We start from the raw sequence: 27,959 nt of genomic DNA on the forward strand, positions 1-27,959 counted from the left end.
ATCCTTTGATGTTACACAATTGACAATAGATATTTAGCTATGGTTATTCTAATTCCTTCTGTTTGGCCATCTTGACCACTAAGGTTTTTGCATGTTATCAAGTTATACCCCCGGTTGCCTTTAAAGGGTGTAAGACCATGAGTTGGCATTGTGCCTCATACTTTTCAAAAAGTGCCCATGAGCCTGCGCTGGTCCAGGTCTCACACACCAACACAGATTAATAGCACATCACCTGCTGACTGAGTAAACTAACAACAGTTAAATAGTTACAGAGGTAAAACATTATACCCAGCCCACTGAATGATAAGCTGGACACACAACTTGCCCACACAATAATTTCCATCCATTGTTTCCAACATAAATTTATTTACTAGCCAACAAATCTTCCGGGGATAAAAAGTCACATTACATCATACAATGAGGTGTCAGTTTTCTGCATTGGTGACAGGCATCCTGCTGACAGTGGGACAAAACCTCCACTATTTGATTCATTTTCAACTTCACAATACAGTTTGTGCTCAGATGCAGGTGCAGGCATTATGGGATTTACATTGGGAAAATTAACAGTTGCCTGCCCTGGTTCATAATTAATCCTAGAGAAGAAACTTTTTTTTTAGTTTTTGGCATTTTTTGGAGAGGTGGCAAAGAATACAAGTCCAGTCATGAGATAGTTCTATAAGGGTTGCAACCAGGGCACCCATGCTTTCTTCTTAAATATTTATTTTCATTGAGGCCCATGGGCAAAGCCCAATGCCCTGTAATCATCTTGGCAGGAGGTAAAGGCAAGGACTCATAGCCAATGCATAACAAGCTTTTAATCATACATACTGTCACAGATATACCATACATATTTTGATAAGCCCCACAGGGGAAATTACACCACAAATAACATGGCAATGCAATATGAGATAAATAAACAATCACCTAAATCAACAGTCAACAACAACAATGCACACAAAAAAACTGGTAAACTATGTGACTCCCAATAACAAAGGAAACCACCATTGCATAAAAAAGGAGGAAAATCAATAAATTTAGTTAAAACCTTTCAATCATATAGAGCACCATATCACTGCAGTTTTTTCCAGCTTCTCTGAACAAATGAGGCTAAAATTGGATACAAATAGACTGGTTGAATCTGCCGCTAACCATTATACTGAGATATTTGCCCTGGGGTTACCAGGCTAGTGTACTGACAAAACAGAGGTGCTGACTGACCATGCATTATAGGCAGAGGCATATGTAGTCTGTAAATGGTCAGTAATCCTTTCAGAACTCAAAAAAGCTAAAATGCCTAGATATCAAAGAAATGGAGAACAAATGACCTGATTGTTTTAGTACATTTGAAAAAATTTTCATCTTCGAGTAAAAAAGTGAGAAAACTTTCTAATTATGTATTTCCATCTCATACAATTAAAGATACAACAATGCAAACAGCATCAGTAGAGAAACTGTGATCGGGAGAATTCATTCATGCTTAAATTGACTGCTGTCACCTCATGTCACTCAATTTTGGCCTTGGGTCACGTGACCCCATGGGCCTAATTGACAGCCAGTGACAGCCACGTGTTGGGCCTAAGTGATGAATAAGCGAACGGCGGGAAAACTATATCTTGGAATAAAACACACCTTGGCTTTGTTTTTCATCATCGCACACAGATGACAGTCATTTTTATCGACGAATGCCTCATAATGGCCGCCTGGCCAAGTCAACAACACCGCATGGTCCCGTTCTTTGTTCGGATCGCCATCAGCTCGCGCAGACGACACTTGCGATGGCAATAGAAAATGACTGATCAAATGAAAAATACGGCATAAAAGCTTCACTTACTGTGTAAAGGCAAAAAGAATTCAATTCACAATTTAGCAATCCTAGTTTGTTTATTCCATGCGGGTGTTCGCCGTCTCTCTGAGATATTGCGACTCCATCACTTAGCTCATTTGCTGGGCAAATTGTTTATTGAGGTCCCGCAATCCCGGTCCTAAATAACAACAACGGGACGCGAAAATTATGAAATCAATGAAATGCGGCAATAACATTCATTTGAGAGGCATGGTAGGGGTAAACGGGGCAATAAGCGATATCTGTACTCACCGAGCTCTTCTGTCTGTCTCTTCACTCTTTTCGATAATCGAAGATTTTCAACCATGAAAGACAACACTTACAAGACGGAGCACTGTCGTAAATAACAATATATCACTACGCGAAGTAGTACAGGTAGGTGTAGGTGACATGCGCTCGGCAGTTAAGCAGTGTAAAAACACTTAGATAGCATATAAATAACGAATATTCAGTTGATCCGCTAGGCGCTAGACCCTTCTACAAGATATCTATGTATTAGATGTATACGACTGCAGCTGGTAACGATTTTTATTTGGAACTATTTTATGTCATCGTAAGAAGACTTTGTTGTTAAAAGGTGCCATTTGCCGTGACGTCACAAGCACCTGCTGTGTAAACACAAACAAAACAAATATAGGTCATGTTTGAGATAATTTGGCCGCCTGTGATCGGATACAGCAATGATTATGAGTTTGAGCTTTTACAATTATTGATCTTTCATAGATCTCTGTCCCTAAGGCCTAGCCTAATCCCTGTTAATTATTTTCAAGGTGTTTTTTAATTTTTTTAAAATTTTTAATCAATTAGTGATAATTATAGCCTACCTGCCCCTCAAACTCAGATTTGAAGAAATCGAAGAATCTTCTGATCGGGAGCTCACTCTTGGCCCATGGGCGGGGTTCGAGCCCATGATCCAGCCATTTTACCGCAACGTCAAGGCGCTCGAGCTTTGCTGACGAATTCTTGGTTGACAAGGGAATCATAACATGGACAAAGTGTCGCCAAAAGTAAAGTTTGCGATCATTTTCGGAAAGACACACTATCATTTAGGCCACAGCAGTTGAGCCTATACATCTTTCGTCATAAGACCACTGAAGACATGCGGCGGACCGGGTGTGACGGACCCGCGGGATACGCAGTATAGTCGTTGAATGCTGTACAAGTGACATGGAGCCTTGCCGACTTTCTCGATGGGATCCCCAGAAACCCCTCGACACCCCGGCCGACCGGTCGCCGCTGTCGCAAATTATTTGATTTTCTCAAGAGCAAGCACTGATCTGTCTCCAAGATAGGTTCTTCCCCCAAATAAACCATCACCCCGAGCTAGCACTGATCTGTCCTCTAATGGGTTGCCCCATGAATAAGATAAGAGTATAGTCGCGATACGCTATATTGTGATGTTGGTCATGAACATATCCACTATTTGTGGTATACTTGAATTCATTGGTGGTGGTCACAATCTACGCTCGAAATAACATCGGTGTTTGCGCGACCAGGGTCCACTGCAACACTCATCATACCGAAGCTGATAAAATGTCCCAATCTTGCCCTTGGCCAACAAGAACCTTGCCACAGAGCCCAAAAAAAGTATGAGGAAAATTAATCAGTGATAAATGCTGTACCCTAAGTACTTGTCCCAGCCCAGGGTGGAAACAAGGTCCACCCTGGCCTGTAGAGACATGGTGCACTACGTTGGGAGAGTACACCAGATCAGACATAGTACGCATAGTGAAGGGGCATGGCACATCCAGCAAAGACTTGGGACACTCTCTGGCAACATGGCAAGCTATGGGGGAGGGCACATCCAGAAGAGATATGGTGAGCTACTGTCTCATTGACCGAAAGTCATTTCTGCAGGTAACAATACAGAGGGACGGTAAAATACACAGGCCCGTTGCGGTGGAGAACAGAAATGTCCTCGTTTTTCTCTTTCGCTCCGATGTCTTTGAACATGGTGACAAGTTCATTTACTACAGGGTGGCCCAGAATTAATTTCCCTCACACAATAGATGCACAGAAAAGTTCTGTTGTGCAAGGGAAAACCTTCCTATCAGAAAAATTCTGTTGTGCAAGGGAAAACCTTTCTATGCCACCCTATAGAGTTTTGTGAGTTTCCTCATCAGGTAGGCCAATGATTTTGACAGGACCCCCAGCTGGCGCCATCTGAGCTAAAAAAGTTGAACTACGCGATTACTTAGTAAAAATTACCCGTCTTGGGTGGAGATTTTCCCCTTTTTAGGGGAGAAACAAGGGACGAGTATCCATGAACCCTTAGCATGGTATTGACGACCGTTGCCGATCACAGCTTTTCCCTTACACGCAGTACAAATTCTCCCGCCGCGGTATTACTCCTGTGGGGACGTTTCATGTGCGTACTATATAGTATGATTGGCCAACGGCAGGGGCGCCAGGAGCGGGCAGCGTAGCGGAGAGCGCAGCCGATCGACATTGATCGTGGCTGGGCCAATTCTGGTAGATAAGGTCAAGGTCAACAGCTATGGTGGCCGAGTTATCAAGTTTTGTCAAAATGCACATTCATTTTGACGTTTTATCATAATATAACAAATTTATCTGCAATATGACAATGTCTGAAGAAAGAGCTAAGCACTTAGAGCTTGCCGGAGTCGTCAAAAGTGTGCACGCCCACCTGAGAAGAGAATATAAGCGAAGTGAGTACCGTACCTGTTCAAATTTTTTATGTTCTGCTGCCAATGCTATTGCAGCATGCACAGTGCAATGACACGAATGAGGATTGCATGGCTGTGTCTCAGCTCACTAGACACTACTCTGCTGCTCAGTCTCTGTGATGACCTATAGTCTATATCTAGTAGTCTAGGACAGGCCCTGGTGATGCCTCTGCACTGATGGTCATGTCAGTGGACATCCTCATCCTGGGTGCATCAGTACTCAGTGAGTAGGCACATCACATGTCGCAGGCCATTGTCATTGAATGAATCGAGGATCAATCGCGGTTTAAAATATTAATGAGCTAGACAAGAGTAGACCCTACAGCTAAGCCTACATCTCAACACATACTGACATAAGGCCTATAGTAAAGGGCCCTTTCCCAAGGCCTGACACCTGACTACAAAGTAAAGTGCCTACATCTTACCACAAGGTGTAAGTGCCTTGCCCAAGGCCCTACACTTCAATTCAAGGTCAAGTACCTTGTCCAAGGGCAAGTTCCTGCATCTCAAGATAATGTCAAGGTCTTAAAAAGTAAAAGTGTCCTGTCTTAGACCCTACATCTCAATATGATCTTGCCCAATGCTCCATCTGGCTGATCACAACATGTCATTATAGTGCCTAGCCCAAGGCTGCACATGATCTCTTCTAATCACATAGTACAATGCCTTGCCCAAGGCCCTACATCTCATCATTGTCTCAAAGAGTATCTTGCCTAAGAGTATGACCATATGATTGCCGACCTTTATGAATACAACACTTGGTCATTTGACAGCCCCTGGGTGAACACGACTATGAACACTGGACCACAACATTGAAGAACTTTATCGTCGGTAAAGGGCTGTCAATTTACTGAGGCAATGGAGGTAGTATTCCACAGTATCAATAACAGGAAGCATTCTTTTATCTTCCAGGAAAAGATGATGTGAATGATCTTTGGAAGGAACACACAGAGAAGACACACATCCTCAAGGATTATGCATCAGCGATGCATAAGCTAGCGACAAATCATTGGGAAAAAAGTGATGGGACTCGTATAGACTGGTGTCGTGATATGTGTCTAGAGTATTTCTATGGTGGACTCCTGAAAACTGTCTTGGAAAAGGAGAAACGAAGAGCTCTGTATCGAACAGATAGAACAGGTCATCAAGGACAGGGCAACAGTGTTCAAGACCTCCCGGTAGAAACTGTGGAAACAGGAGATGGAGATACGCGATTGACTCCTGGTCTGGAACATATTGCTGATTGGTCTTCAATTGAAAGAGACGATTTGCCCGATGGTTGTGTGTCGCAGCGGGAAGGTTGTCCCGACGGTTCTGTTAATGAAAGGGATGGATGTCCTGATGGATCTGCGAATGAACGCCCGATGCCAGATGGGTCAGTGAACTATCGAGATGGTCAGACTCAAACGTTGCCAAATATATCGGGGCTGCAGAGCTCAAGGAAATGTGTCGAGTAAGATTGTATTTCTTTCCTGCATGCCAGTTGCTTGACAAACAGGGCTACAATCAGTCTCTTCTGAAGCCATTGGCAAATCTTACTTCACTTACCAGTAGATAAAAGTAAGGCTGTGACTAGACTAAGACAAAATTGAGAAATTGTCACTCAAGTATAATTGTTATTGTGCGGCCTGCTTATCAGTTGAATGCACCTGTATACACGAGGCTGTTAACATTTCACCATTAAACCTAGGAAGAGATGTTAGGTCAACAATGGGAGATGTTGCTTTTAGTCCAGAGCCATTTGCAGTGCAGCTATGTTTTGATATGAAGAATAAGTCAACAATGACTAAGTCCGGACTGGCAATGCAATTTGCTTTGTTTAGACAGTTTTGTTTGCCTTGCCAATACATCATGCATCATGTGTTACAGACAAACATTTGTATTTGAGAACACATCTGCCATGGGCGATATCTGATATACAATACACAACCTGGTAATAAACAAGCTCTTTCAGTGCACTGAAGAATAAACGGCACAGCACGGCACGATCTATGTTGACTTATCATTGAGTGGGGGAGGGGGGATAGAATCTTATCTGGTTAAGAGTGGTCAGTTAGTTCCAATATCAACAACAATTTATTTACAAATTGTGCCCTCTGTCAAGGCACTTCACTTCTTTGACCAGGTCATGCTTGCTTGCTTCATTGATTAATTGTGCTCTTTCTTTTTTCAGGTTACCATTTGAAGGCCCCATATTCCTCCTAGATGTTGGTAGTTGTTACAACCCATTTCAACATTTTGAAGAATTCTGTGTTACTGCACTGGACTTGCATCCAGCCACAGAGGTAATGGATGACTTGCATCTGACTACAATTCCATCATATTTTGAAAGTAATCAAAGTCCAAGTCATTACAAGAAAAACCTGTCAGTGAGTTCTGTTTTCCTCCCAGATGTCAGCATGTTTATCCCAGGCGTGGATCAGTCTATGTCCCTGTATTTGCTAGTAGATGGATGTGCCAGTGTATGGCGAGTGCCATTTTCCTTGAAGTTTTTAGAAGTTCACTTTTATATCTGATAATTGCATTGATTGAAAAGTTTATAAGGCATCATAAAATAACAAAACTAAAAAGTGTTCTTTTCTCCTTATTTCCAGAGTGTGCTCCAATGTGATTTCTTGGATTGTGGTGTATTGGACAGGCTCCTGGACACATCTGGAATAGCGAAAGACATTAGTGGTTGCCATAGCAATGGCACTTCTGGTATCCAAGGTGATAGTGCTACTGGGGGTAACCAAAGGAACGGTGCAGTGGGTTGCCCTAGTGATAGTGATACAGACTGTGATTTTCACCCCCGGATGCTGAAAAGCCCAGTGACTCAGTTGCTGAGAATGTCCTACGATGTTGTTGTCTTCTCATTACTGTTAGAGTATTTACCATGCTGTAAGCAGCGCTTCACATGCTGCCAAAAAGCCTGGGATTTGCTACGTTTAAATGGCCTCTTTCTTGTGATTACACCTGATTCTCATCGGCAACATCGCAACGCTGGGATGATTAAAAGTTGGAAGCAGTGTTTAGAAGGGATTGGTTTTCAGTGCATTCGCTACCTCAAACAGGAACACATTCATTGTATGGCATTTAGACGGTTGGAGTATGGTTCAGAGCGAAGAGAGCAGCCTGATATGCTCTATATTCCACAAGATTTCCATGGCGATGCGGAGGAGATGGAGGGGCAGACATCTATTCAGTATGATCCTGATGACATTGCCAGAGACTATTTGCAGCTGCCAAACTTTACTCCTTTATGAGAAAGATAACACCTCATTAAAATATCAATACTGCCCATTATATTTTATGTCAGCTTTTCTGATCAGTCTTTTGAAATGAGATATTTGTTAGCGGAGGGTTCTACTGCTGTGTTCATTATTACCATACTAAAGCTATGTGAAAATAAACCATTATGTTATATCCAGGCCACATTTCTTAGTTGTGCAAGTTTTTCGTTATTCTGCAACTTGTCTCTGATCTGACATGGCAGGCCTGTTCTGCCCAATATGTAAGTTTTGGATTTGACAAATTTATATTCCACTCCTATCATTGGTTCAGAGTAGGATGTGACTTGTAAGAAGGGACTTCAGAAGTCTGGAGAAAGGACAACTTGCGATCTGATCGACTGGTTTTTACAGGTATGTCTCGCCTAAATGGCCTAATGTTCCCCTCGACTTGTCTCCTCTACCAAACCAGAGACAATTATGTTTTTTCCACATGATCCAGACATTAATGTATGGTGGTTGGAGGAATGCCATGGTGGAACAAGAATGGCATGATTTGCTCTCCCCGATCCAGAAACTATTGTCATTGAGTAATATGTAAAGTGCAAGCTCCAGTGACCTCCTACAACTGTTTGACATGGGGCATTCAAGCTTGGAGCGTCTGTTGAAGACAGTTTCCTTGCATGAGAGACGGCGGCCTATGGAGAATTGGTCAAGTCGTAACAACGAAAAGTGAAAACGGAAAAACTGGCCACCTGTACATTTTTCAACCTGTATCTCTGGTTTCATGATGATGGTTATTGAATTGTTATAATGCTAATGTGACCCTGTTGTCGATTTCTAGTGACTCTCCTTGTTCATTAAGTTGATGTGTCAGTTAGAGACATAATTTGGGGTACAGGTCTGTATCAATAGAGGCTCAAGCTGGAAGTCACTTTATCTTTATCATTATGTGCTTTTGCTTCGCTGCATGCATTACCCATGGCCATATAGGCCTACAATACATGCTATACACTCAGACCATGTATGTAGGCCTGCTTTTAATCTAATCTATCAGCAGACACAAGTCAGCTGTTGTGATTAAATGTTGGCACAAATTACACCTACAGTGTATATATATAATATATCAAGTCATATAGGTCTACACTTACAGTAAGAGTAATATATTATATAGATAACTTTCACTTTATAGGCCCTAGCAATAGCATTAATATAAAAGCTTATGTCACGTTCTTCCCATCATCAACACAACACACAATCAGTATTGTTCAACTCCTCCTGCAAGCACAGCCCCAGTGGTGAATCACATAAGCTGTCCGTTCAGCAGTTGAATTTTATAAGCTGTCCCTTCAGCAGTTGAGAAGTGTAAAATCACGATGATGCAGTGTGAGTCGTGATCACTTCAAAGGATGCTCATAATATTTTAGTCACAGTCTCGTCACCTTAGGCCACATTTCCTCTTGTTGGTAACTAGTCTTCAACCAACTGAAATTGATTTGTCTTTCAGGGATGGGTAATGTGGAAGTGACGGACATGGCTCCTGTCCGGAGTGATGAACGAAAGGAGCTTAATATCAGCCGCAAGGTCAACTACAGGCAATACTGTAAGGTAGGTGGAATGTTTGTTGGATTGTTTTCCTGACTATGAAATAAGAATACGAACCTCCCTTAGCGGACAACCTCTCTTTGAAGACCTCACCGGTAAAGACACAATCTCAATGATGTCTTTAAAGAGGTACCTGCATAAGGACAGTGTACATGTTCATACTTGCTACCAATACCATGATTAAGAACGCTGGGTCCAAACATCATTTGGTTGCCCTTGACAAGTGAATTAGTTTTTTCATGCAGCTCAAGTATTAAACACTTCTCATTGGTGCATTTTCCAGTGACGATGAATGCATCCATGATAGCATTCAATCAGGTTGAACATTTAGGCTTGCTAACCACCATTCCCCAACACTAAACCACATGTGACAACTGATCATTGTTCTTTGCAGCATGTCCAGCATGAATATTCCGAGGCCTGTATGATGGAACTGCCATGGAGCATTCGAGACTCAATCTCCCTGTATGAACGGATGGATGCTTCGTTCCACATGCTGACAGAACTGCCAGTTGAACTGCCATTGCGACTGCCCCATCTCAATTACCTGAACCTTAGCTATAACAAACTTACTACCCTGCCGGAGAGCTTTTCATTATTGTTCCACCTCAAGACGCTTCTGCTAAGTCACAACCAGATCCAGCATCTGCCAGAGTCTTTCATCCACCTTGTCAAGTTAGAAAAACTAGACATATCACACAATTCCTTGCGAGAACTGCCAGAGGAAATCGGTGCAATGGAATCGCTCAAGAAGCTCAACCTCTCAAATAACAAGTTAAAGTTATTACCAGTGTCTTTGGGGACTTCTGAAAAGTCGTTAACAGTTCTTGCTGGGAATAATCGCATGACTTTTCCCCCGCAAAAGATATGTAATGAGGGCTCTGATGCAATTATTCGATACTTGAAGAGGAACTGTACAAATGGGGTGATAATTTCAACCAAACATGACATCAATCAGTTCCCACGGGTACGCGGAAACCAACCGCCATCGGCTGTCGTGAATCCACATTCTGCACAAGCACAGTACATACAAACACAGACACACACAGCTAATACTCCTAGTCGAATCAAAACGCCTCTGCTCCCACCTCTTGGATCTAGTCAGCTGGATGCCCTCGACCTCAGAGATAGGATTGTAGGTAAGGTTCTTTGAGAAATTCTGTGTAGTTTTTCAAGATATGGCTTCGGTGTAAATATTGGTACATATACACATATAGATGCTCAGAATCTACCTCCTGTAGGGTAACAGGGGAGGTGTACTATATGATTGTTATTGTACAGTTCCTATATAATTTGTCCTAATACTGCTTTACCTAAAAAGAGATCATTGGCATAATAGTCTATAGTGAGAGTAACCACAACATTCTGAAACAAAAATGTGGGTCTGCCTCTTCATATCATTTTACAGTAAATGTACTACGCTATCTACTTGCTCTTTAGGTTTAATATATGGTGCTGCGGTAGGTGACGCTGTGGGCATCGCCACTCAGTTCATGGACCGGGACGAGTGTGAATTCCACTATAATCGAGATGACCTAAAGTATCGGGACATTGTACGCGACACACACAGGGTGCGATGGAGGCCGGGAGACTGGACATGTTATTTTGATCATTTTGTAAGTTGGCCGTGAAATAAGTGTGCTAAACTTTCATTACAGTCACTACCATGTTTTTTAAGCTGTGTGGGATCTTAAGATTCAGGACCAGGTGGAGGGTGGTAATTTCATTCAGCCAGGGTTGCAGGCTTTGGCCCTTCACAGGTTGGAAATTTATTGTTGATAGCTCTTTTAAATGCATTTAGTTTATGTTCCCTCTCCATTTCTAGGTCTTGGTGCTTGACAGTGTTATTCAGTGGGGTGGTGTCGTTGACGAACTTGACTTTGCCAAGAGGTTACATTCCTGGTCTAAAACAGGCTTCCCTGAGTTGGGAGATACTGATGGTTACACGTACTGTAACACTATTGTTAAGGTAAGGATAAGCTCTTCTTGGTCATCCTTGTATTTGCTCTCCTGACAGAGCTAAATAACACATTCAGGTGATTTACCATAATATCTGTGACAATGCTCAAGACAGCATCGAAGATAATCATCTGTGGCACATTTCATTCACACACTCCATAAACACATAGACTGGTTCTTAGTACTTGGTAGCGCTGTTTGAGAGGTGTTGGCCTGATATGCTACCAATAGCAAGGAAACACAGAGGTATGCAATGGACATTACAATGTGCTTTGTGACCACTTCTCTTTCCCTTCCCAAACTGAAACTTGTTTGATGTTTACGAATTTCTTTATCAACAGGTATTGAATAATGACACATTCCTTGCCTCACCCCATTTGACTGGTCAAGCGTTGATTGATGGATTGATGAAGCATCAGCAGAAGATAGAAGCAGCAGACGTTGATGAGGATAATCTGGACCAGTATGCTGATAATGGCGCCATTGTCAGGGCGGCTGTTCTTGGTGAGAATGATCTTAATACCATTATCCTCTGTATGAGTGCTTCCCCTGCTGGGGTCAATCAACTTATGATGCATGACGTTTTGCTCTTAGAGACATGACATCTGACCTGAAAGAAATCGAAATTCGAGTTCAGAACATTCTATTTGTTCCGTTTGCATTTTCTTTCAGGCATTCCACTATTCCACGACCTGAGTGAAGTGGCTGAGAACACGGTCCGTATCTGTAAAGCTACTCATGCTGACCCCCGATGTGTGTCATTGTCTGTGTGGGTGGCATCCATGGTGGCTCTTCTCCTTCAGGTAAGCTTGCTTACTCTACTCACCGACTTTCGAGGTAAAGTTCCCATGCAGTGATGTGAACTGTAAGATACTAAAGAGAACCTATCCTTTCCAAATTGCACTCGAGTAAAACAATATATAACTATGGCATTGTTTATTAGAGACACGATCCACATCTTGTTGTTTGCAGATAAACAACTGCACAGTAGAGGGAGCTCCATTTTCTTTGTCTTTGTATATCTCAGGTGGGTTTTACTCCTTGACATCTAGGCCAATTCAGATACGAAGGCCAATGGCTGGGCAGGGTGGTGTTGGAGGGTCTGTTCGGGACCTACATTATACATTATCATACATTATTATACATGTATGAGCTGACTCGGGTGCTCTGTTCAAAATGATTGACATTCCCCACAATTTCTAGTGTTGTAATGTTCTTCTCCAGGGTGAATCCAACACATCAACATCAGCTGGTGTTGAGGAGATCCTTGCAAAATGTAGTGATGAAGCCAGGAAGCAACTGAAGGAAGACAACCACATCCAGGAGTTTGAAAGATATCTTCAAGTCAAGAATTTTGATGGGTATGTACATGTAACAACATTATAAGCAGTGATGCTAGAGCAATAACTCAATTGGGGCCAAACTATAGTCAATAATGGCATGATTGATTTGCTTGTTCGCCATTTCATTTTCAAAGGTTTCCACACATTTGCTTTATTTCAGTGTGGATGTTGACCAGCCAGGACGAATTGTTTATGTCTTCAAACCGGTCGCAGCAGCTGTAGCTGCCCTAAGACAGCAGTTGGACTACAAGTGAGTATACCAATGCATGTTGTTCTTGGTAAGGGTGGACCTTATTCTTCCCAGCAACTGCTTATTTTATGGAATCAAGTGTGCAAAGGCTGCCTCCAACCTGCAGTGTAGACTAATACAAGCGTACATTTAGCTTATGAGAACATGGTGGCTTCTGAAAGTTTGTTGACATATTTGAGTATTCTATGGAAGAATTATTTTCAACATTTTCTGTTTCAGGTCTGCTATCTCCGACCTAGTTATGCGCGGAGGAGACAGTTGTGCAAATGCCACAGTAACTGGTGCTGTCCTTGGTAGTAAAGTTGGATATTCAGCACTGCCGAAACACTGGATTCGGGATTTACGCAAAAAGCAAACAGATTGGCTTAATACAAAGATAAATGCTTTGTTAGATATGATGGGTATACCATAGGTTGTTGATGCATTCCTTATTGTCTTTGACTGCCTGGAGACTGCTTGGCATTCTCTCTACAGATCATTACTATTGGAATGGTGGACACTGTAACTGCCACGATGTGCGTCAGTTTTTTTTTCTTGTATCTGGTGCTGATTGAGGTATATTTCTTCCATTCTTAAGTTCTTTTCATATATGTCTTATTATACTTCAGATTTGTCATCTGGACAATTGATATTCCATTTGCCGTGATTGATATTCAATTTCTGCCATTTCACTTGTGTTGTAAATGTATCATTGGATGTGGTAAGATCTTTTCAGTGACAGCCCGTCATATGCCTGCCGGCAAGTCTTTATGGATTCTTTGCTGCCATGGAAGAATAGCTTGTGCCAAATAATGTAGAAAATAATCGATTGGCCCCTAAATCCTGCAAACATATTGATGATGTGAGTGATGGAAGGAAAAGTACTGTCCAGTATTCTTGACTGTGATTGCTTCATTAAGTTTCTGTCATCTATATTCTATTTTGAAAGTGTCAATAAAGCATATGTTTTAAAAGTATTCTATGTCTTCTAACTATCTTGTAGACTTGTTGGAAGTCTTTACCTGGTTATCCCAACCCCATCACCAAGTTTTGATACGGGACGTTTAACTTCCACCTCCTGTCAGGGATTGTGAGACGGCTCTAGTACTCCAGTAGCCCACAATGTACTGGCGGATCGATGGGCCTACCCTTACGAAAAAGATATCAGATTTACCATGCTCACCATAGTGAATTCACAGTTCACCATGCTCGCCATGGTAAATATTTCTCACCGTCCCAATGCTGTCAGTTGACCATGGTGAATTGTGGATTCAGCATGGTGAATTGAGACACATTTTTCGTAAGGGTATACATACGGACTGAGCAAGACATCAACATTATTCCTCGAACTAAGCACAAAGTAGCAAAACCTGATAATCAATATTTCATGGCGCTCGGTCAATCAACTCGAGGGGGGTTGTGGCAGTGATCAGTTGTGGATGTCCATCCCACTCCCAGGCATGCCACAGACCGTGCCACGCCCACCCACGTGTTGATTCTAAAAATAACTTTCCACGCATCACGTGATCACTCACCCTTGCTATCATCATGGCGGATTTACAGTACCACAAGCCGGACGAGAGAAAAATCCAGGCCTTGAAGGACCTGGCGAACAAGCTACGGATCGATTCCATTGAAATGACCAATGCTAGCAACTCAGGGCACGTATATTACATGATTTTAGATAGGGTCATTTTGTACTTTCTGATATAGAGGGGCTAATACATAGGTATCGCTTTTGTGCAGAGTCACGCCGCTCCGGCCAACGCGTTGTCGTTCAATATGTGAATGTCGTTGGGCCTACATACTAAACATGCATGCATGTAACCTACATCTTTCCCTGACTCTGATACGCTGTAATCCTGATTAATGCTGTGTCTGTGTGTTTTCAGGCACCCTACATCATGTTGCTCCATGGCCGAGCTTATGTCAGTCTTGTTTTTCTCGGAGATGAGGTACACAACAGAAAAACCTAGGGATGTCAGTTCAGACAGATTAGTCCTCTCCAAGGTGGGTTCAATTTAAGTGGAAAATAATAATGATAATAATGCTGCATTCTACTACCCCATAATGCTGCAAAGTTTGGCCACTTGACTACTAGGTTTGCTCCTCTAAGAAAAAGACGATTTGGAGAGCTAATTTGCTATCTATCTTGTATGTATTGTTATTTGTTATGTCCCCTAATATTGTAAACCTATCTCCTCTTCAGGGACATGCTGCTCCAATTTTGTACGCTGCTTGGGCCGAGGCGGGTCTTTTCCCTGTCAAAGAGTGCTTGAATCTAAGAAAATATGGAAATGACCTGGAGGGACATCCAACTCCTGTAAGTGGACTGTTGTTCTATTGAAATAGGGAGATGACTTGGCTGTGGCCTTAGAATCAGACTCTGAGTGATTGTGTTGACCCCTTAAAGGATAAGATATACCTCTTTTGGTCTTATATCAATCTATAAGAAGAGATAAGTTTGGAACTAGTGTATAGGCCCTATTACGTTTAAGCATCATTGTTGGCTGGTTATACCTTTCTTGGGTGTTTAAAATCCAGCCCAGACTCTGTCCCTCAATTTTTTTAACCAACATGCTTGAATTTTTCAGCGTCTGAACTTTGTCGATGTAGCCACTGGCTCACTTGGTCAGGGTGTTAGCTGTGCAGCTGGCATGGCCTACACTGGCAAATATTTTGACAAGGCGAGGTATGTATAATTGGCTTGATTGCTTGAATGTCGTTATCATTGTGGGCAGGGGTCGCCTTGATTTGAATTGTCCAGAACCTTCCGATTGTGACTAAATGTGTTATTCTTCACCCTGTCTTTTTCATTTTGCAGCTATCGTGTGTATTGCATCATTGGTGATGGTGAGAGCGCTGAGGGTTCCGTCTGGGAGGCTCTGGCATTTGCCAGCTTTTATAAGCTGGATAACTTCGTTGCCATCATTGATTGTAACCGTCTTGGACAGAGTCAGCCGACTGCACTGCAACATGACATGGATATCTATAGGAAGAGAGTGGAGGCATTTGGGTATGTCCCCTGCTTTATTGAAGGGATTGTAATATCCGCAATGGTCGAGACTTAAAAGAGTTGTTCACTTGTACTCCTGGACATGGCTTTGGCAAGGTTTTTGTCAACATTTTGCTGAGTCATTAGACTGTGCAGATGCCTTAGATCAATTGGAAATACTGTTACTGTCATATACCTATGGGCAATCACGTGCTGGTACTTAAAATAAAATAACAAAGGTTCTGAATGTTCAAACATTGCTTGATTCTCATTGTTGTTGTTGCAGATGTTACGCTATTGTTCTTGATGGTCATGATGTGGAGGCTTTGTCTAAAGCATTCCATGATGCCAAGACGGTGAAAGGACAACCCACTTGCATTATTGCCAAGACTTTCAAGGGCAAGGGAATCCCTGGTCAGTACTTTGAAAAGCCGAGAGAACACCTGAACACCATTACTTAAAGGAACTATTAGTGTTCTTTTGGTTTGTGGTTTTCACAATCAAAACCCACGCCTCGTGTTACATTGTGTATAAATCCAATAGGCACACTCAATGAAACTTTTGTGTTGCTATATTTATGATTATTCAACTGCAGGTATTGAAGATGAGTTAAACTGGCATGGCAAGCCGTTGGGTGCAAAGGGAGCAGACGCCATAGCAGCCATCAAGTCACAGATTGTAAACGATGAGAACGGTGCCAAACACATCAACTCTAATTACATAAGTGACTGCCCTGAGAACTCGACTGATGCAGTCAGACTTTCAGAAGCACCTAAATACACACTCGGACAGGCTGTAAGTTACTCCTGTTATGGTTTTTGTCTGTTGGAGAGCAATTGTTCTTCAATTGACAGGGGTCAGTGAGAAAAAGTATAAAATGCTTTAACTTATTCAGGAAATGCAATGTGCTACTACTAGTTCAGCTGTTTCCAGTGGCTCTGGCCAATTTAAAAGTCTTGCTTGCCATTCTCCGTTTTAAACAATGCTTCTCATGTGTATTTCAGGTGGCTACGCGACAAGCCTATGGTGCGGCGCTTGCCAAGTTTGGAAATGATCCAAGAGTGATAGCACTTGATGGGGATGTTAAGAACTCCACATTTTCCGACAAGCTCAGGGTAAAGACATGTTTAATTGCTATCTTGTGGTGGGAGTACATCGATGTTCTATTTGGTCATGGATTGGGGTGGACCAGAATTAGAATAAAACGATTCTGGTACAATGGCACCTCCATATTATGAGTTCAGCATCATTATGTTATGTTATTGAAAGAACAGGAGACTAGATTGGTGTAGCTTGCTCAATGAACACCAAGTAGACTGGCTGCTGGTGTGCACAACTCAGCGTGTTGATAAATTGTTGTCGACTGTCGTCATCAATCTGTATTAGAAAAGGAATTGGCCATGATGTAATCACTTCATATGCAATTCACTGAGGAGGTAAATTTCAAAGAATCTAAATTCTACGAATATTTTCAAAAGGAATCTTTTGCTTTGCGTTTTCAGAACGCTCATTCTGAGAGGTTCGTTGAGTGCTTCATTGCGGAACAAAATCTGGTTGGTGTTGCCATTGGTTGTGGCACCAGAGATCGAACCATTCCATTCGTCAGTACTTTCGCTGCTTTCTTTAGCAGAGCATACGATCAGATCCGCATGGGAGCTATCTCACAGACCAACGTCAACTTCTGCGGTTCGCATGCTGGTATTTCAATCGGTATGAGTATTCTTCTTTTTCCAATTTTACACCGAGCCTAAAAATTGCCAACAATTCTGGAATGCGAAAATTTGGGGTTTTGAACAAAATTTAAAACAGTGCTGGTCCTTCATTGGAAGGGTTTAAAAGACAGGAAAAAAGGCCAACTTGTGAAAGCAATTAGGCCATTGAGGTGGCCTTGCAATGTGTTCCGCGGTTTAAACTTGTAAATTTCTTGTTGCAGGTAGTGATGGTCCATCTCAGATGGCCTTGGAGGATATTGCCATGTTCCGTGCCATCCCAGGTGCCACCGTATTCTACCCGTCAGATGGTGTCTCGTGTGAGCGTGCTGTGGAGCTCGCTGCCAACACCAAAGGGATCTGCTTCATCAGGACGAGTCGACCAAATACTCCTGTAATCTATGCAAATGATGAGGTCTTTGAGGTCGGAAAAGCAAAGGTAGGTAATACTTCCCAACAGCAGTTTAGGGTATTTATACCCATTTAAGATTCATCTTGTGACACATTAGTTCTCCTCTTTGAAACCATTTGTTCGCAGCAATGATTTTACCATCAAAATCACCATATGCTTTCAGGTAGTTCGCCAGAGTGCCAAAGATAAGGTGACAGTGATTGGGAGCTGTGTGACCCTTGCTGAGGCCCTGAAGGCTGCCGATCGACTTGATCAGGAGGAGACGCCTATCAGGGTCATTGATCCCTTTACCATCAAGCCCATTGATGCTGGTACCATCATTGCAAATGCTAAGGCGACTGGCGGCCGCATCTTGACCGTTGAGGACCATTACCCCGAGGGTATGTTCATTTATTCTTTTCATTAGTGTACCAAGTTACTGCTGGTCAAAGCAACGTCTGTTCGATAAAATTTGGGTTGAATGTTGATCAGTTGATGTGCTGTTGGTCCATTTGATAAGTCATCCGTTTTGCTTCAAAGTCATCATTTCACAAACTGAACTGGAAAGTTTTATGTGGATAAAGGACTTATATTGTTCAAACACAGTGATTCACCACATTGTGCTCTTGAAGGTCATCTATCCCCGTACAAATGTACTAAACTTTCCACTTCACATAACAGACTTAAAATTGCCACCTAACTGATTTTCGCTTGCCCTCAGTTTTTGTTGATATTCCTTCATTGCAGGAGGTATCGGGGAGGCTGTCGCCAGCGCCGTGGCTGAAGAGAGTGGCATTGTTGTAAAACGCCTGGCTGTACGTGAAGTCCCTCGCAGTGGAGAGGGAATGGAGCTTATGGCCAAATTTGGCATCGATTCTGAGGCGATTGTGAAAGCAGTTCGTGAGATGTTGAAATAGAATTCTACATGGCAAAGCAGTTTTCATAGTATATGATGTCTATATACCGTATACATGTATACTGTTACATCTACATCTACATGTACATGTAGGTAGGTTACATGTATGTAGGTGGTGTCCGTGGACTGAAAGAACCAGTTTGCATAAATGGAGATCATGCTACAAATTTATGTCTTTGTTGATTGTCTCTTCTAGGTTTTTAGCAAAATCATGCCTTGTACTATCATGGACTTAACTGTTTAGAAATAATGTATATGAAAGAAATTAGCTGATAGCCAATTCAAAGAGTTTCTAACACAACACACATGTAGTCATTGTGTACCTCATGCTCAGTTTACTAGCAGACAGACAAAGCACTGTTATTATCATGCATATCAAATGTCATACCAGATGTTATCGAATACTCACATTTCTACATTCACTCCAGGTGTTGTCTGTTCATGTTATTCCATCACGAAAGAACTGATGGTTTCTCAATTTCTTCCAAGATGTCTGTCGGTGACAATCTTTTCTTCACTCTTTAACAACCAAGGAAGTTGTCATGGTGCCTGTCTACATTCTGTATTATGTCCCAGTTAACTCTTGTATATTCACTGTTGTAGTCCTCCCAGCAGATATGTGCTAATTCTGTAAGCTTGGTGATGGTTGTTATAATTTTGTCAGTGACAATAAAATTTCATTAGGTAAAAATATCCTGCTACCGTTTCTTTGTTCTGGAAATGTCCACTCATCGTCTTCTTTGTGGCAGTACATGTAGTTACCACTGATCAGTTGGAGTCCCATCACTTGCCACCTTACATGTATAGTGGAGACAAACAAAGACTCAGTGCTCGGCCATGTCCTACGCACATATACAGGACTGTAAAGACCGTCACACTCCTGCTCAGCAGGCACTACTTAACTGTTGCGGACTCGCAAGCCTGCTAAACCAGACGGGGATGACACTGCATCAATATGCCAGCACAATGCGTGCCAACCTCGAACAGGCTGCTGCTCGAGGTGTCCACTGCCTGGACTTGTAGACATGGAGCCTTCAAACTAGACAAATCACAGGTCTCCTCCATTGCACTGGGATAAACCAGGTAGTCCCTGTGCTGTTGGTCCAGAAGCCTTAGACGGTCACACCTTTCAATTAATGGAGGGGGACTCTTGTCAACCATTCACTTCATAAACCAGACTGACATATTTGAACTAATGTCGAATGCAAAGGAGAGTTAGGGCATCCAGATTCATTTTTCCCCTTATATATGGATGCTATCACACGTAGCATGATCAACAGAGACTGTTACCATACAAAACTGGAAGAAATACATGTATGGAGGTAGGATGGAATACGAACTTTATTGACTTTAAATCATTATTATGCAAGTACAAAAACAAACAAATTGTAGTTTTTCAAACTATCCAATGACAAGATGTTCTTCAAAAACCAGACTAAATGAGTTTGAATACATGTGCCTTGTGGTGTTTGTGGCATTTATATGACACACCCTGTATACCGCCATGATAGTCGCAGATAATGTTCTGCACAATTTCGTAATGGAGTCTGTTAGCATGGCGCTAAGACCCAGTTTGTAAACCGGAGTATGGTCTAATAAATACATTATCATACCCAGAAGATATCCGTGGAGTGGTACATAACATTATCTTCCCCATGAAGTACAAAATGTACATGTATACTGATCAAAAATTCAATACCAAGCTACTTCATGCGTAAAACAGTCGCTATTACAAAGATTATATTGTACATGATAGATATAGAATGAAAGAAAGCAATATTGTCGCTAGCAACTGTGAAAACTGAGGCATAACTACTTGTTATCATCTACTTGAAGGAAGCACTTTTATTGTTGATCGGACAACCATTTCCAAACTTTGGCGATTTGTAGTAAGTGTCGATTTCTGGGAGTGCCTGAAAAAGGTTGACGAAAGTTTATTCACAATGTATCGATGTTTAATTGTGTTCCAGGTCAGTGTGGCATGTTCTGTTGCCACAGAGATTTGACCACATCCATGCATACTAAAGCTGGACGGCAACATGTAACTTTGATGTGGGTTTTCCACTGTCTTACAAAGGGACGCAATCTCACAGGACTTGGTCATGCATGTATATGTTGTTGTTTCAGTCCAGATTGACTGTGTATGAGAAGCTGTGGTACTTACGCGAACCCTTGCTTGGAATTCCTTCAGATTCTTATACTTGTCAAGCACTGTGGAGCACATGGCAAGGTGCTGGTCCAACAATTCATATGCAATGAAGTCTACGAAGGTGACCTAGAACAAAGTGTATAACCATGACAACATGATTTGGAGGTCTATGTATAATCACAGCTTATTTGTTTTAACAACTAACCCCCTGAATAATTTGGTGGATAAACAACAATGAAATAGTTGAGTGGGTAAATCAGCCCTTTGCTCAGAGAAGTAATGCCAAGAGGCCAAAGATAAGAACAATAAACATGTACTGCAAACCACAAAATTCAGTTACCTGGTCTCCTGCAAAAAACTTTTTCTCCTTCAGATAGTCTGAGAAGGCATCTAGAGATTTAGGCAGGGTCGTCAGGTAATTCTTCTTATTGTCTTCCTGCAAGTGTAATAAATAGAAAATGCAATGAAGACACTGCCTTGCCTGGACGTGTATGAACTTCACAAGTGACAACTCAATTTCATTTGTAAGCGACTAATCAGCATGACTGGTTAAAACACTGGATGATCAGACTTGGACCAAGCTTCTCCCAGGTAAATGGTTGGGGTCTTTCTGTTGAGAGAAGTCAAGGTTCTTGCCCGTTCGAAAGAAAATATTCTATGCCAAGCGGAAAAAATCATTGACTCTTTTGGTGAAGGGTAAGGTTGGGGCTTCAAACAGAAAGGCCTAGTTGTACACATTATCCAGAAAATAAAATAGGCTGAATGCCCCAGGCATATGCTCAGTATCATTAATTTGGATCATCTCAAGCCTGCCAAAGCCAAATGATAGATCTTACGAAGTTCGGTCCATAGCAAAGACGGATGAAACCGTTCCTGAAGTCCATCAGTTGATTCTCCAGAATATCGACGGCAACACGCTCCTTCGCGGTCTTGCCACCTGAAAGAAAGATCAAGCGACTTTGAACTTTTAGATTTCAAAAGTGAAACCATGTACAGCAGTGAGGAAATGGCGAAACCCACTGTCTTCATGGTGCTTGTACAGCATGGATGGATCTCACTGCACTATACATCAGTGTGCAGCTGGTAGACTGGAAGACTGGCTGCAGAGAGACGGGCTTAGAGAAAGGGTCGTGGGATTGCATCATACAGGTCTGGTCGCCACTTTGACTTGAACACGTCAAGTTAAAATTATGGGCAGTTCTACATTTTACATGAGACCGTGGACGACCTACTTACAGAGATCATGCTTGCGCGCAATGTAGCGGCAAATAGCGTTACTCTGAACGATTTTAATGTCACCATCGATGTAGTATGGCAGCTGAAAAATATGAACAAAACGAATATATACCATCTGGGACCATCAATAAGTAAAAGTGGACATTTTAGACACCACTGCACCGAATACTGGGTGTATCAGGGCTACAGCAATCCAATTGCTATTATCAGTAATTTTACAAAATTTAAAAGTTTTCAACATTGCTTTATTGAAAGTGCAGGAAAAGGAGAAAAGGTGTCTAATTTTTTACTTACATTTGGGAATGGTAGGCCAAGAGTATCTTTTACGCTGGTCCAGCAATCCCTATTATATTCAGGACCTGTAAAAGAGTACTTGATCAGTTGATAGAACGTCAAATTTGATAATGACACAGAAGCTTGGTTGTCTTTCCACTCTGCATTGTCACATGTCTTACCAATTAGAAAATTAGGGACACCCACTGGGCCGGGGTGGTTTTGAATTGATATGGCCATTGACATTCATTTGAATGTTCTACCAAGAAAGGGGTTTCTTCTAATGGTGTTCAAGACGGCTTCATTTAAATAGATTGATGATGGCAATTGTGTCAGTCATTTGAAAAACTAAGTAATGAAAACTATGTTACAAGTACCAGGTACCGGGTACCAGCCAGGACACTGGGCCAGGTATTAAGGTAAAATAGAACAAATCAGTCACTAAATCCATTGCTGGCAACTGTTTCACTCACCATCTCCGCAGACATAACGCTTGTCTTCAAACTCCTCCTTGCAATAGGCGAGGAGAAGGCGGATAGGGCCAGCCAACTGAAATATACGCATACAATACCTATATCATAGGAAAACTGATAAGAGCATGCACATAGCGATACATACGAAATACGAAATACGAATGCACCGATAGTGCGATACTGCAGCTCAAACAGGACTCAATGCTTACCCCTCTTATGTCCCAGTAAGCGAGAACCGCCATTGTGATACAGCAGTCTGATCAGTGGTGATAGTCCAGACCAATAAAGCGATGCTAATGCAGTTACTCCCTTGCAGTTACTTTTATGTTGACCTCGTCCCCAAAAGGAAGTAGAGCGTAGCGGATCGAGTTTGGGCTTATGTTGTAGAGCCCAGCTCTGATAAGAAGTGATCACAGGACTTAATCATTGTATCACCGAGACCTGCATTTTGACTTGTGTAAGGTTTGATAATGTAGACTTTGAATATCGAATGATATTGGTTATCAGGTTGGCCTGGGCGATTTGCAATATTGCCATGTAAGTTAAAAGGGAGTATGGAGAGCGATAGCTAAAACGGATCGGAATCCCGTCTTTGAGGCCTCGTGCAGGCGCGGATCCAAGGGGGGGGGGCACACCCGGCGCACGCCCCCCCCCCCCCCCCCCAATTCCGGCACGGTGTAAAAATTGTAGCCCAAATTAAAGTGGTGCTCAATATTTGAAGATCAGATGCCAGGAAATCGCATATATGGAGTCTTATCTTAAACATTTTCTGGGGGAGCCCCCCCCCCCCCAGACCCCCCGCCGTCGCGTCGCGCCTGCGGCGCTCGCAATTCGGGCTTCGCCCTCAAAGTGCGCCCCCCCCCCCTTTCGAAATATCGTGGATCCGCCCCTGTAGTGTACCGACTCAATTCCCGATTCGTCTATTAAAGTGACCTTGATATTGGAAGTATATATTACTTTTCACCTCGGATCTTCTATCGTTCCGAGGGAGAACAAGGACCCGTTAGCGAACCAACAAAACACTATATAATGGATGGCCCATTCCTGAACGGGTGTAAAAGGAATGGACGTCCTAGTAATGCAGGACCCCATACAATAGTTGTGTATTGTCAACGAATGTGGTTAATGGTTTGGTTATGGTTAGCTGCATAATCTTCAACAAAGGAACTCGGCAATCAAATGACGGTTGAAGCGTATTCCTATCTAGTGAGAGGACGGAACGACGTCAAAGTGTCGTTCCTAACTTTATGATGGGCCAATCAAATTGGCGACGTCAAGGGTCACAGAGGAGAAGAGGATGACAAATATCACAATCTTGTTTTTAATATCTTTATTGAACAATAAATTCTATAATCTATTCTACAATAACTCCCCTGAAGTATCGGCGATCTGTGACCTGATCACCCTGATAATTCTGATGTGATTGTGACTGCGAAAGTGGTGCGACAACACCCTTGGTCCTGATTGTTCCTCACAGGAACCGCTTGTTGCCGACAAAGTCAAGACACTAACTAGGCGTTACCTCATGCAGTTAAGTCCAATCAACTTAACGCCACGTTAAAAGACATCATTAACGGGATAATGCAATTTGAACGACCAGCACAGGAAGGACGTGTCAAATTTTGTCCTGGATTATGAACGGACACCAACGATGAAATGTACAAACAACCACTGATTGTGAAACTTTCAATCTAGCATTTGAAATGTTTAGGACAAATTCAAATGTTCAACTTGAACTGGTATCTTCATCTGTCGATATTTAAGAATCACTAATAGGTTTTACAAAAAGATATTTCTAACAAAAAGCTATGAAGGCACAACATTTGTGAACAGGTGGCGCTCCAGTTTGGTAGGATTGATATCCTAGTGTAGCAGAATGGAATGACCACTGGAAAATGTGTCCTTCCCTGGTTGGTGACGTCGGGTTAAGGTATGTTTCTTCTGAGACTTGGCCCAGAGTTATTTCTGTCTCCATGGAGGTCTTTTCACGGAGGGAAGAGTTGTTCCATGACCCTGAAAATGAAATAAGATATATCGATATTATAGGGAGCGTCTCAGAAGCTTAATTGTTGTGCCCTAAAGACCAGTCTCCATCTCGTATGTGAATTTGTTCCCCTGTGCGTTTCTTGCGTTTCTTGTGTGCCACTACGATTCTGCACAAATTGCAGTTAAAACCCTGGGGTATCGATCCGAAGAGTACGTACTGAACTTCCAGCGCTATTGCCTCCGTAGCCTCTAAGGAGCGTTGTCTCGAAGCTGAGCGATGTCAATACATTTGAGGGTCAAGATGGAAGAGACGTTTCGTTAGCCTCCTCTGGATATACGATCATATGCATCAGGTGGATCCGAGTCGTATTTGGTTACACAAGTTCTGCGTCCTACCTGCTTAAACTGGGCACTGCCACCTCGTCATTCTGAAGACTGGCACTCATCATTTTCGCTTTCACACCTCATGGGCCGAGGGGTCAGTCACCTCTGAAATCATGAGACAGATCAACATAAAGGTCAAACTCAGGAACGTCAAGATCAAGATTTCCTTCCAATAAATTTTCAGCAAGACTTACCTTTCACTTGGACAATCGCAACGTGAATTTAGACTATAGAGACCTGCCACTTAAGTTTTTCTGGCAATATGGTCCATCAGAATAGCACCAGGTAGCATACTAATGCTGTCTTTATTATACCTTTAAAGGCACTATGGCAAACTTCCATCTCCAATCACATCAAAGTATGTTGGATCAAACACCCACACGGTCTCCTAATTATCATGATCATATACATTATCAAATAATAACATATCGCCTCCTTTTCGGCAAAACCAAGACTGAATTATTCACATTGTGTTCAACTGCGTTCATTTCGCAGTCAATTCATTTGTTACCAATGTATGCCTTAGAGGGGGCAGAATGGCACTGTTTAGACAAGAAGCCTCTCCAACAGCCCCAGGAATATTGGATAGAACGGCACTGTACTGGGTCCCAATAATAAATATTGCCACAAAGGCATATGATATTGTTTTGGGACTTATGTAAGATTAGTTTTCTCCGCCAAACCCAAGACTGAAGAATTAACACCTTGTATTTATAGGCTAACAAATGCAAACACTTCCAAGTGAACCCCCTACAAGAGAAGAGTGGCTCTTCTTCTCTCCGACTTTGACACCCTGCTGCGAACATATCAATAGATCAGCCAGCGGTCCTTGGTGTCGCCGCGTGGGTTACGTCCAGTGAAATTGTTTGCAAAGGTCAGGGAACCACGATCTGACATCCATAACCAGCGTATCCCCTTTTCATGCCAGTTACAGTCGGGTGCTACACCACAGTCGGGATAGTGGCCGCCAAATGAATGGTTGTTGAATTTAAAATCATGAGACAGATCAAGGTCAAACTCATCAGGAACGTCAAGTTCAAGATTTCATTCCAATAAATTTTCAGCAAGACTTACCTTTCGCTTGGACAATCGCAACGTGAATTTAGACTATAGAGACCTGCCACTTAAGTTTTTCTGGCAATATGGTCCATCAGAATAGCACCAGGTAGCATACTAATGCTGTCTTTATTATACCTTTAAAGGCACTATGGCAAACTTCCATCTCCAATCACATCAAAGTATGTTGGATCAAACACCCACGCAGGGTCTCCTAATTATCATGATCATATACATTATCATATAATAACATATCGCCTCCTTTTCGGCAAAACCGAGACTGAATAATTCACATTGTGTTCAACTGCGTTCATTTCGCAGTCAATTCAGTAGTTACCAGTGTATGCCTTAGAGGGGGCAGAATGGCACTGTTTAAACAAGAAGTCTCATCAACAGCCTCAAAGAATATTGGATAGAACGGCACTGTACTGGGTCCCAATAATAAATATTGCCATAAAGGCATATGATATTGTTTTGGGACTTATGTAAGATTAGTTTTCTCCGCCAAACCCAAGACTGAAGAATTAACACCTTGTGTTTATAGGCTAACAAATGCAAACACTTCCAAGTGAACCCCCTACAAGAGAAGAGTGGCTCTTCTTCTCTCCGACTTTGACACCCTGCTGCGAACATATCAATAGATCAGCCAGCGGTCCTTGGTGTCGCCGCGTGGGTTACGTCCAGTGAAATTGTTTGCAAAGGTCAGGGAACCACGATCTGACATCCATAACCAGCGTATCCCCTTTTCATGCCAGTTACAGTCGGGTGCTACACCACAGTCGGGATAGTGGCCGCCAAATGAATGGTTGTTGAATTTAAAACTGTTAACTGTTTACGTCTATAGCCTATAATTAGACAAACCATGAATTCAGTGGAGATTTCCACATCACAGGAGTGATGGCATAGTTTCTTTGAGCAAATGGTATTTGATTAGGGATGGCAATTAAAATTGCCGTTGAACATGTACATGAAGTACAGTGATGTACATAATTCACACATGTCTGGCTTGAAATTTCGAACTGCGCAGTTCATTCCCGCCTTGATTTTATGACTATTTCTACAATAAAAACCCTTTGAAACCAACCCATACCTTTATCAATAATAGATACTGTGCCTTACCTTCTGCTGCAGCCGTTTTTATTTGTTCCGGAAAATTTGAAGGCATTTTTACGTTTGAAATCGGAGAAAGTGTTCCCGCGATGTTCTCCGCATCACACACACCAACCGACTGGCGTTCAAATCAACCGCGACCGATCATGACCGAAGACAATACATTTGACGTCACAGCACCCCCTTGTACCAGTAATCTGCTCAAGAGAGACCTTTGTTCTGTCAAAGAACAATATGACAGGCATTGTCAAAATGTGGGATTGGCTTTAGCATACATACTTGTACATGTACATATACATTTGCCGAGCTATGGAAATGCATTAGGCAGGTTCCGCAAGCATTTCCCCAATTCCTCTTACAACCAAGTATAAAATATGGTTCAGTGTCGTGTTAATCAATTAGCAGA

General features: G+C 42.3%; 5 protein-coding genes and 1 long non-coding RNA gene across 7 annotated transcripts in view; 3 read left to right on the forward strand and 3 right to left on the reverse strand.

Annotated features, from left to right (window-relative positions):
• Nucleotides 1-2,180, reverse strand: part of LOC135491735 (forkhead box protein P1-like) — a 49,576-nt gene extending 47,396 nt beyond the window's left edge. The window contains exon 1 of one of the 2 annotated variants that reach the window (XM_064777835.1): nucleotides 2,096-2,180. The gene's annotated coding sequence lies outside the window, so the exon portion shown is untranslated. Of the gene's footprint in view, nucleotides 1-1,831; nucleotides 1,854-2,095 lie in introns of those variants that run through there. The other variant, XM_064777837.1, reaches the window with a different exon arrangement.
• A 2,156-nt stretch (nucleotides 2,181-4,336) lies between these two features.
• LOC135491239 (S-adenosylmethionine sensor upstream of mTORC1-like) lies at nucleotides 4,337-7,936 on the forward strand. The gene is made up of 4 exons (XM_064776974.1): nucleotides 4,337-4,512; nucleotides 5,443-5,983; nucleotides 6,704-6,815; nucleotides 7,125-7,936. Exons 1-4 carry the CDS (start codon nucleotides 4,422-4,424, stop codon nucleotides 7,773-7,775), a joined length of 1,395 nt encoding a protein of 464 aa, XP_064633044.1. The 5' UTR covers nucleotides 4,337-4,421; the 3' UTR covers nucleotides 7,776-7,936.
• A 551-nt stretch (nucleotides 7,937-8,487) lies between these two features.
• LOC135490846 (uncharacterized) lies at nucleotides 8,488-13,396 on the forward strand. Its single transcript, XM_064776398.1, has 10 exons — nucleotides 8,488-8,640; nucleotides 9,247-9,347; nucleotides 9,739-10,483; nucleotides 10,785-10,960; nucleotides 11,170-11,313; nucleotides 11,645-11,807; nucleotides 11,976-12,106; nucleotides 12,528-12,664; nucleotides 12,807-12,896; nucleotides 13,116-13,396. The coding sequence occupies exons 2-10, from the start codon at nucleotides 9,249-9,251 to the stop codon at nucleotides 13,306-13,308; spliced, it is 1,878 nt and encodes a 625-aa protein (XP_064632468.1). The 5' UTR covers nucleotides 8,488-8,640; nucleotides 9,247-9,248; the 3' UTR covers nucleotides 13,309-13,396.
• Nucleotides 13,397-14,411: 1,015 nt separating this feature from the next.
• LOC135491389 (transketolase-like) lies at nucleotides 14,412-19,577 on the forward strand. Its single transcript, XM_064777227.1, has 12 exons — nucleotides 14,412-14,536; nucleotides 14,768-14,885; nucleotides 15,085-15,198; nucleotides 15,470-15,567; nucleotides 15,700-15,891; nucleotides 16,157-16,284; nucleotides 16,466-16,665; nucleotides 16,875-16,985; nucleotides 17,373-17,580; nucleotides 17,804-18,018; nucleotides 18,155-18,371; nucleotides 18,718-19,577. Exons 1-12 carry the CDS (start codon nucleotides 14,424-14,426, stop codon nucleotides 18,885-18,887), a joined length of 1,884 nt encoding a protein of 627 aa, XP_064633297.1. The 5' UTR covers nucleotides 14,412-14,423; the 3' UTR covers nucleotides 18,888-19,577.
• A 628-nt stretch (nucleotides 19,578-20,205) lies between these two features.
• LOC135490954 (glutathione S-transferase Mu 4-like) lies at nucleotides 20,206-23,429 on the reverse strand. The gene is made up of 8 exons (XM_064776542.1): nucleotides 23,227-23,429; nucleotides 23,018-23,093; nucleotides 22,566-22,630; nucleotides 22,272-22,353; nucleotides 21,872-21,972; nucleotides 21,376-21,471; nucleotides 21,051-21,161; nucleotides 20,206-20,799 (listed from the first exon to the last, which is right to left on the reverse strand). The coding sequence occupies exons 1-8, from the start codon at nucleotides 23,257-23,259 to the stop codon at nucleotides 20,713-20,715; spliced, it is 651 nt and encodes a 216-aa protein (XP_064632612.1). The 5' UTR covers nucleotides 23,260-23,429; the 3' UTR covers nucleotides 20,206-20,712.
• An 895-nt stretch (nucleotides 23,430-24,324) lies between these two features.
• LOC135491329 (uncharacterized) lies at nucleotides 24,325-27,808 on the reverse strand. Its single transcript, XR_010447806.1, has 3 exons — nucleotides 27,563-27,808; nucleotides 25,400-25,492; nucleotides 24,325-25,030 (listed from the first exon to the last, which is right to left on the reverse strand). It is a non-coding gene; the product is annotated as an uncharacterized LOC135491329 (long non-coding RNA).
• Between the last annotated feature and the right edge of the window lie 151 nt (nucleotides 27,809-27,959).

This window comes from Lineus longissimus, chromosome 7 (genome assembly GCF_910592395.1).
Source record: "Lineus longissimus chromosome 7, tnLinLong1.2, whole genome shotgun sequence".
Classification (NCBI taxonomy): domain Eukaryota; kingdom Metazoa; phylum Nemertea; class Pilidiophora; order Heteronemertea; family Lineidae; genus Lineus; species Lineus longissimus.

What these genes read in the sequence shown, in the direction of transcription:
- LOC135491239 (XM_064776974.1), top strand. Translation starts at nt 4,422, where the DNA reads ATGACAATGTCTGAAGAAAGAGCTAAGCACTTAGAGCTTGCCGGAGTC. An exon ending in GAGAAGAGAATATAAGCGAA is followed by an intron (nt 4,513 to 5,442) that starts GTGAGTACCGTA and finishes TTTATCTTCCAG; the next exon opens with GAAAAGATGATGTGAATGAT. An exon ending in AGCTCAAGGAAATGTGTCGA is followed by an intron (nt 5,984 to 6,703) that starts GTAAGATTGTAT and finishes TTCTTTTTTCAG; the next exon opens with GTTACCATTTGAAGGCCCCA.
- LOC135490846 (XM_064776398.1), top strand. Translation starts at nt 9,249, where the DNA reads ATGGGTAATGTGGAAGTGACGGACATGGCTCCTGTCCGGAGTGATGAA. An exon ending in CAAGTCAAGAATTTTGATGG is followed by an intron (nt 12,665 to 12,806) that starts GTATGTACATGT and finishes GCTTTATTTCAG; the next exon opens with TGTGGATGTTGACCAGCCAG. An exon ending in AGACAGCAGTTGGACTACAA is followed by an intron (nt 12,897 to 13,115) that starts GTGAGTATACCA and finishes TTTCTGTTTCAG; the next exon opens with GTCTGCTATCTCCGACCTAG.
- LOC135491389 (XM_064777227.1), top strand. Translation starts at nt 14,424, where the DNA reads ATGGCGGATTTACAGTACCACAAGCCGGACGAGAGAAAAATCCAGGCC. An exon ending in TGGAGGGACATCCAACTCCT is followed by an intron (nt 15,199 to 15,469) that starts GTAAGTGGACTG and finishes TGAATTTTTCAG; the next exon opens with CGTCTGAACTTTGTCGATGT. An exon ending in AATACACACTCGGACAGGCT is followed by an intron (nt 16,666 to 16,874) that starts GTAAGTTACTCC and finishes TGTGTATTTCAG; the next exon opens with GTGGCTACGCGACAAGCCTA.
- LOC135490954 (XM_064776542.1), bottom strand. Translation starts at nt 23,259, where the DNA reads ATGGCGGTTCTCGCTTACTGGGACATAAGAGGG. An exon ending in TTGGCCTACCATTCCCAAAT is followed by an intron (nt 22,354 to 22,565) that starts GTAAGTAAAAAA and finishes CATATTTTTCAG; the next exon opens with CTGCCATACTACATCGATGG. An exon ending in AGTTTTTTGCAGGAGACCAG is followed by an intron (nt 21,162 to 21,375) that starts GTAACTGAATTT and finishes ACTTTGTTCTAG; the next exon opens with GTCACCTTCGTAGACTTCAT.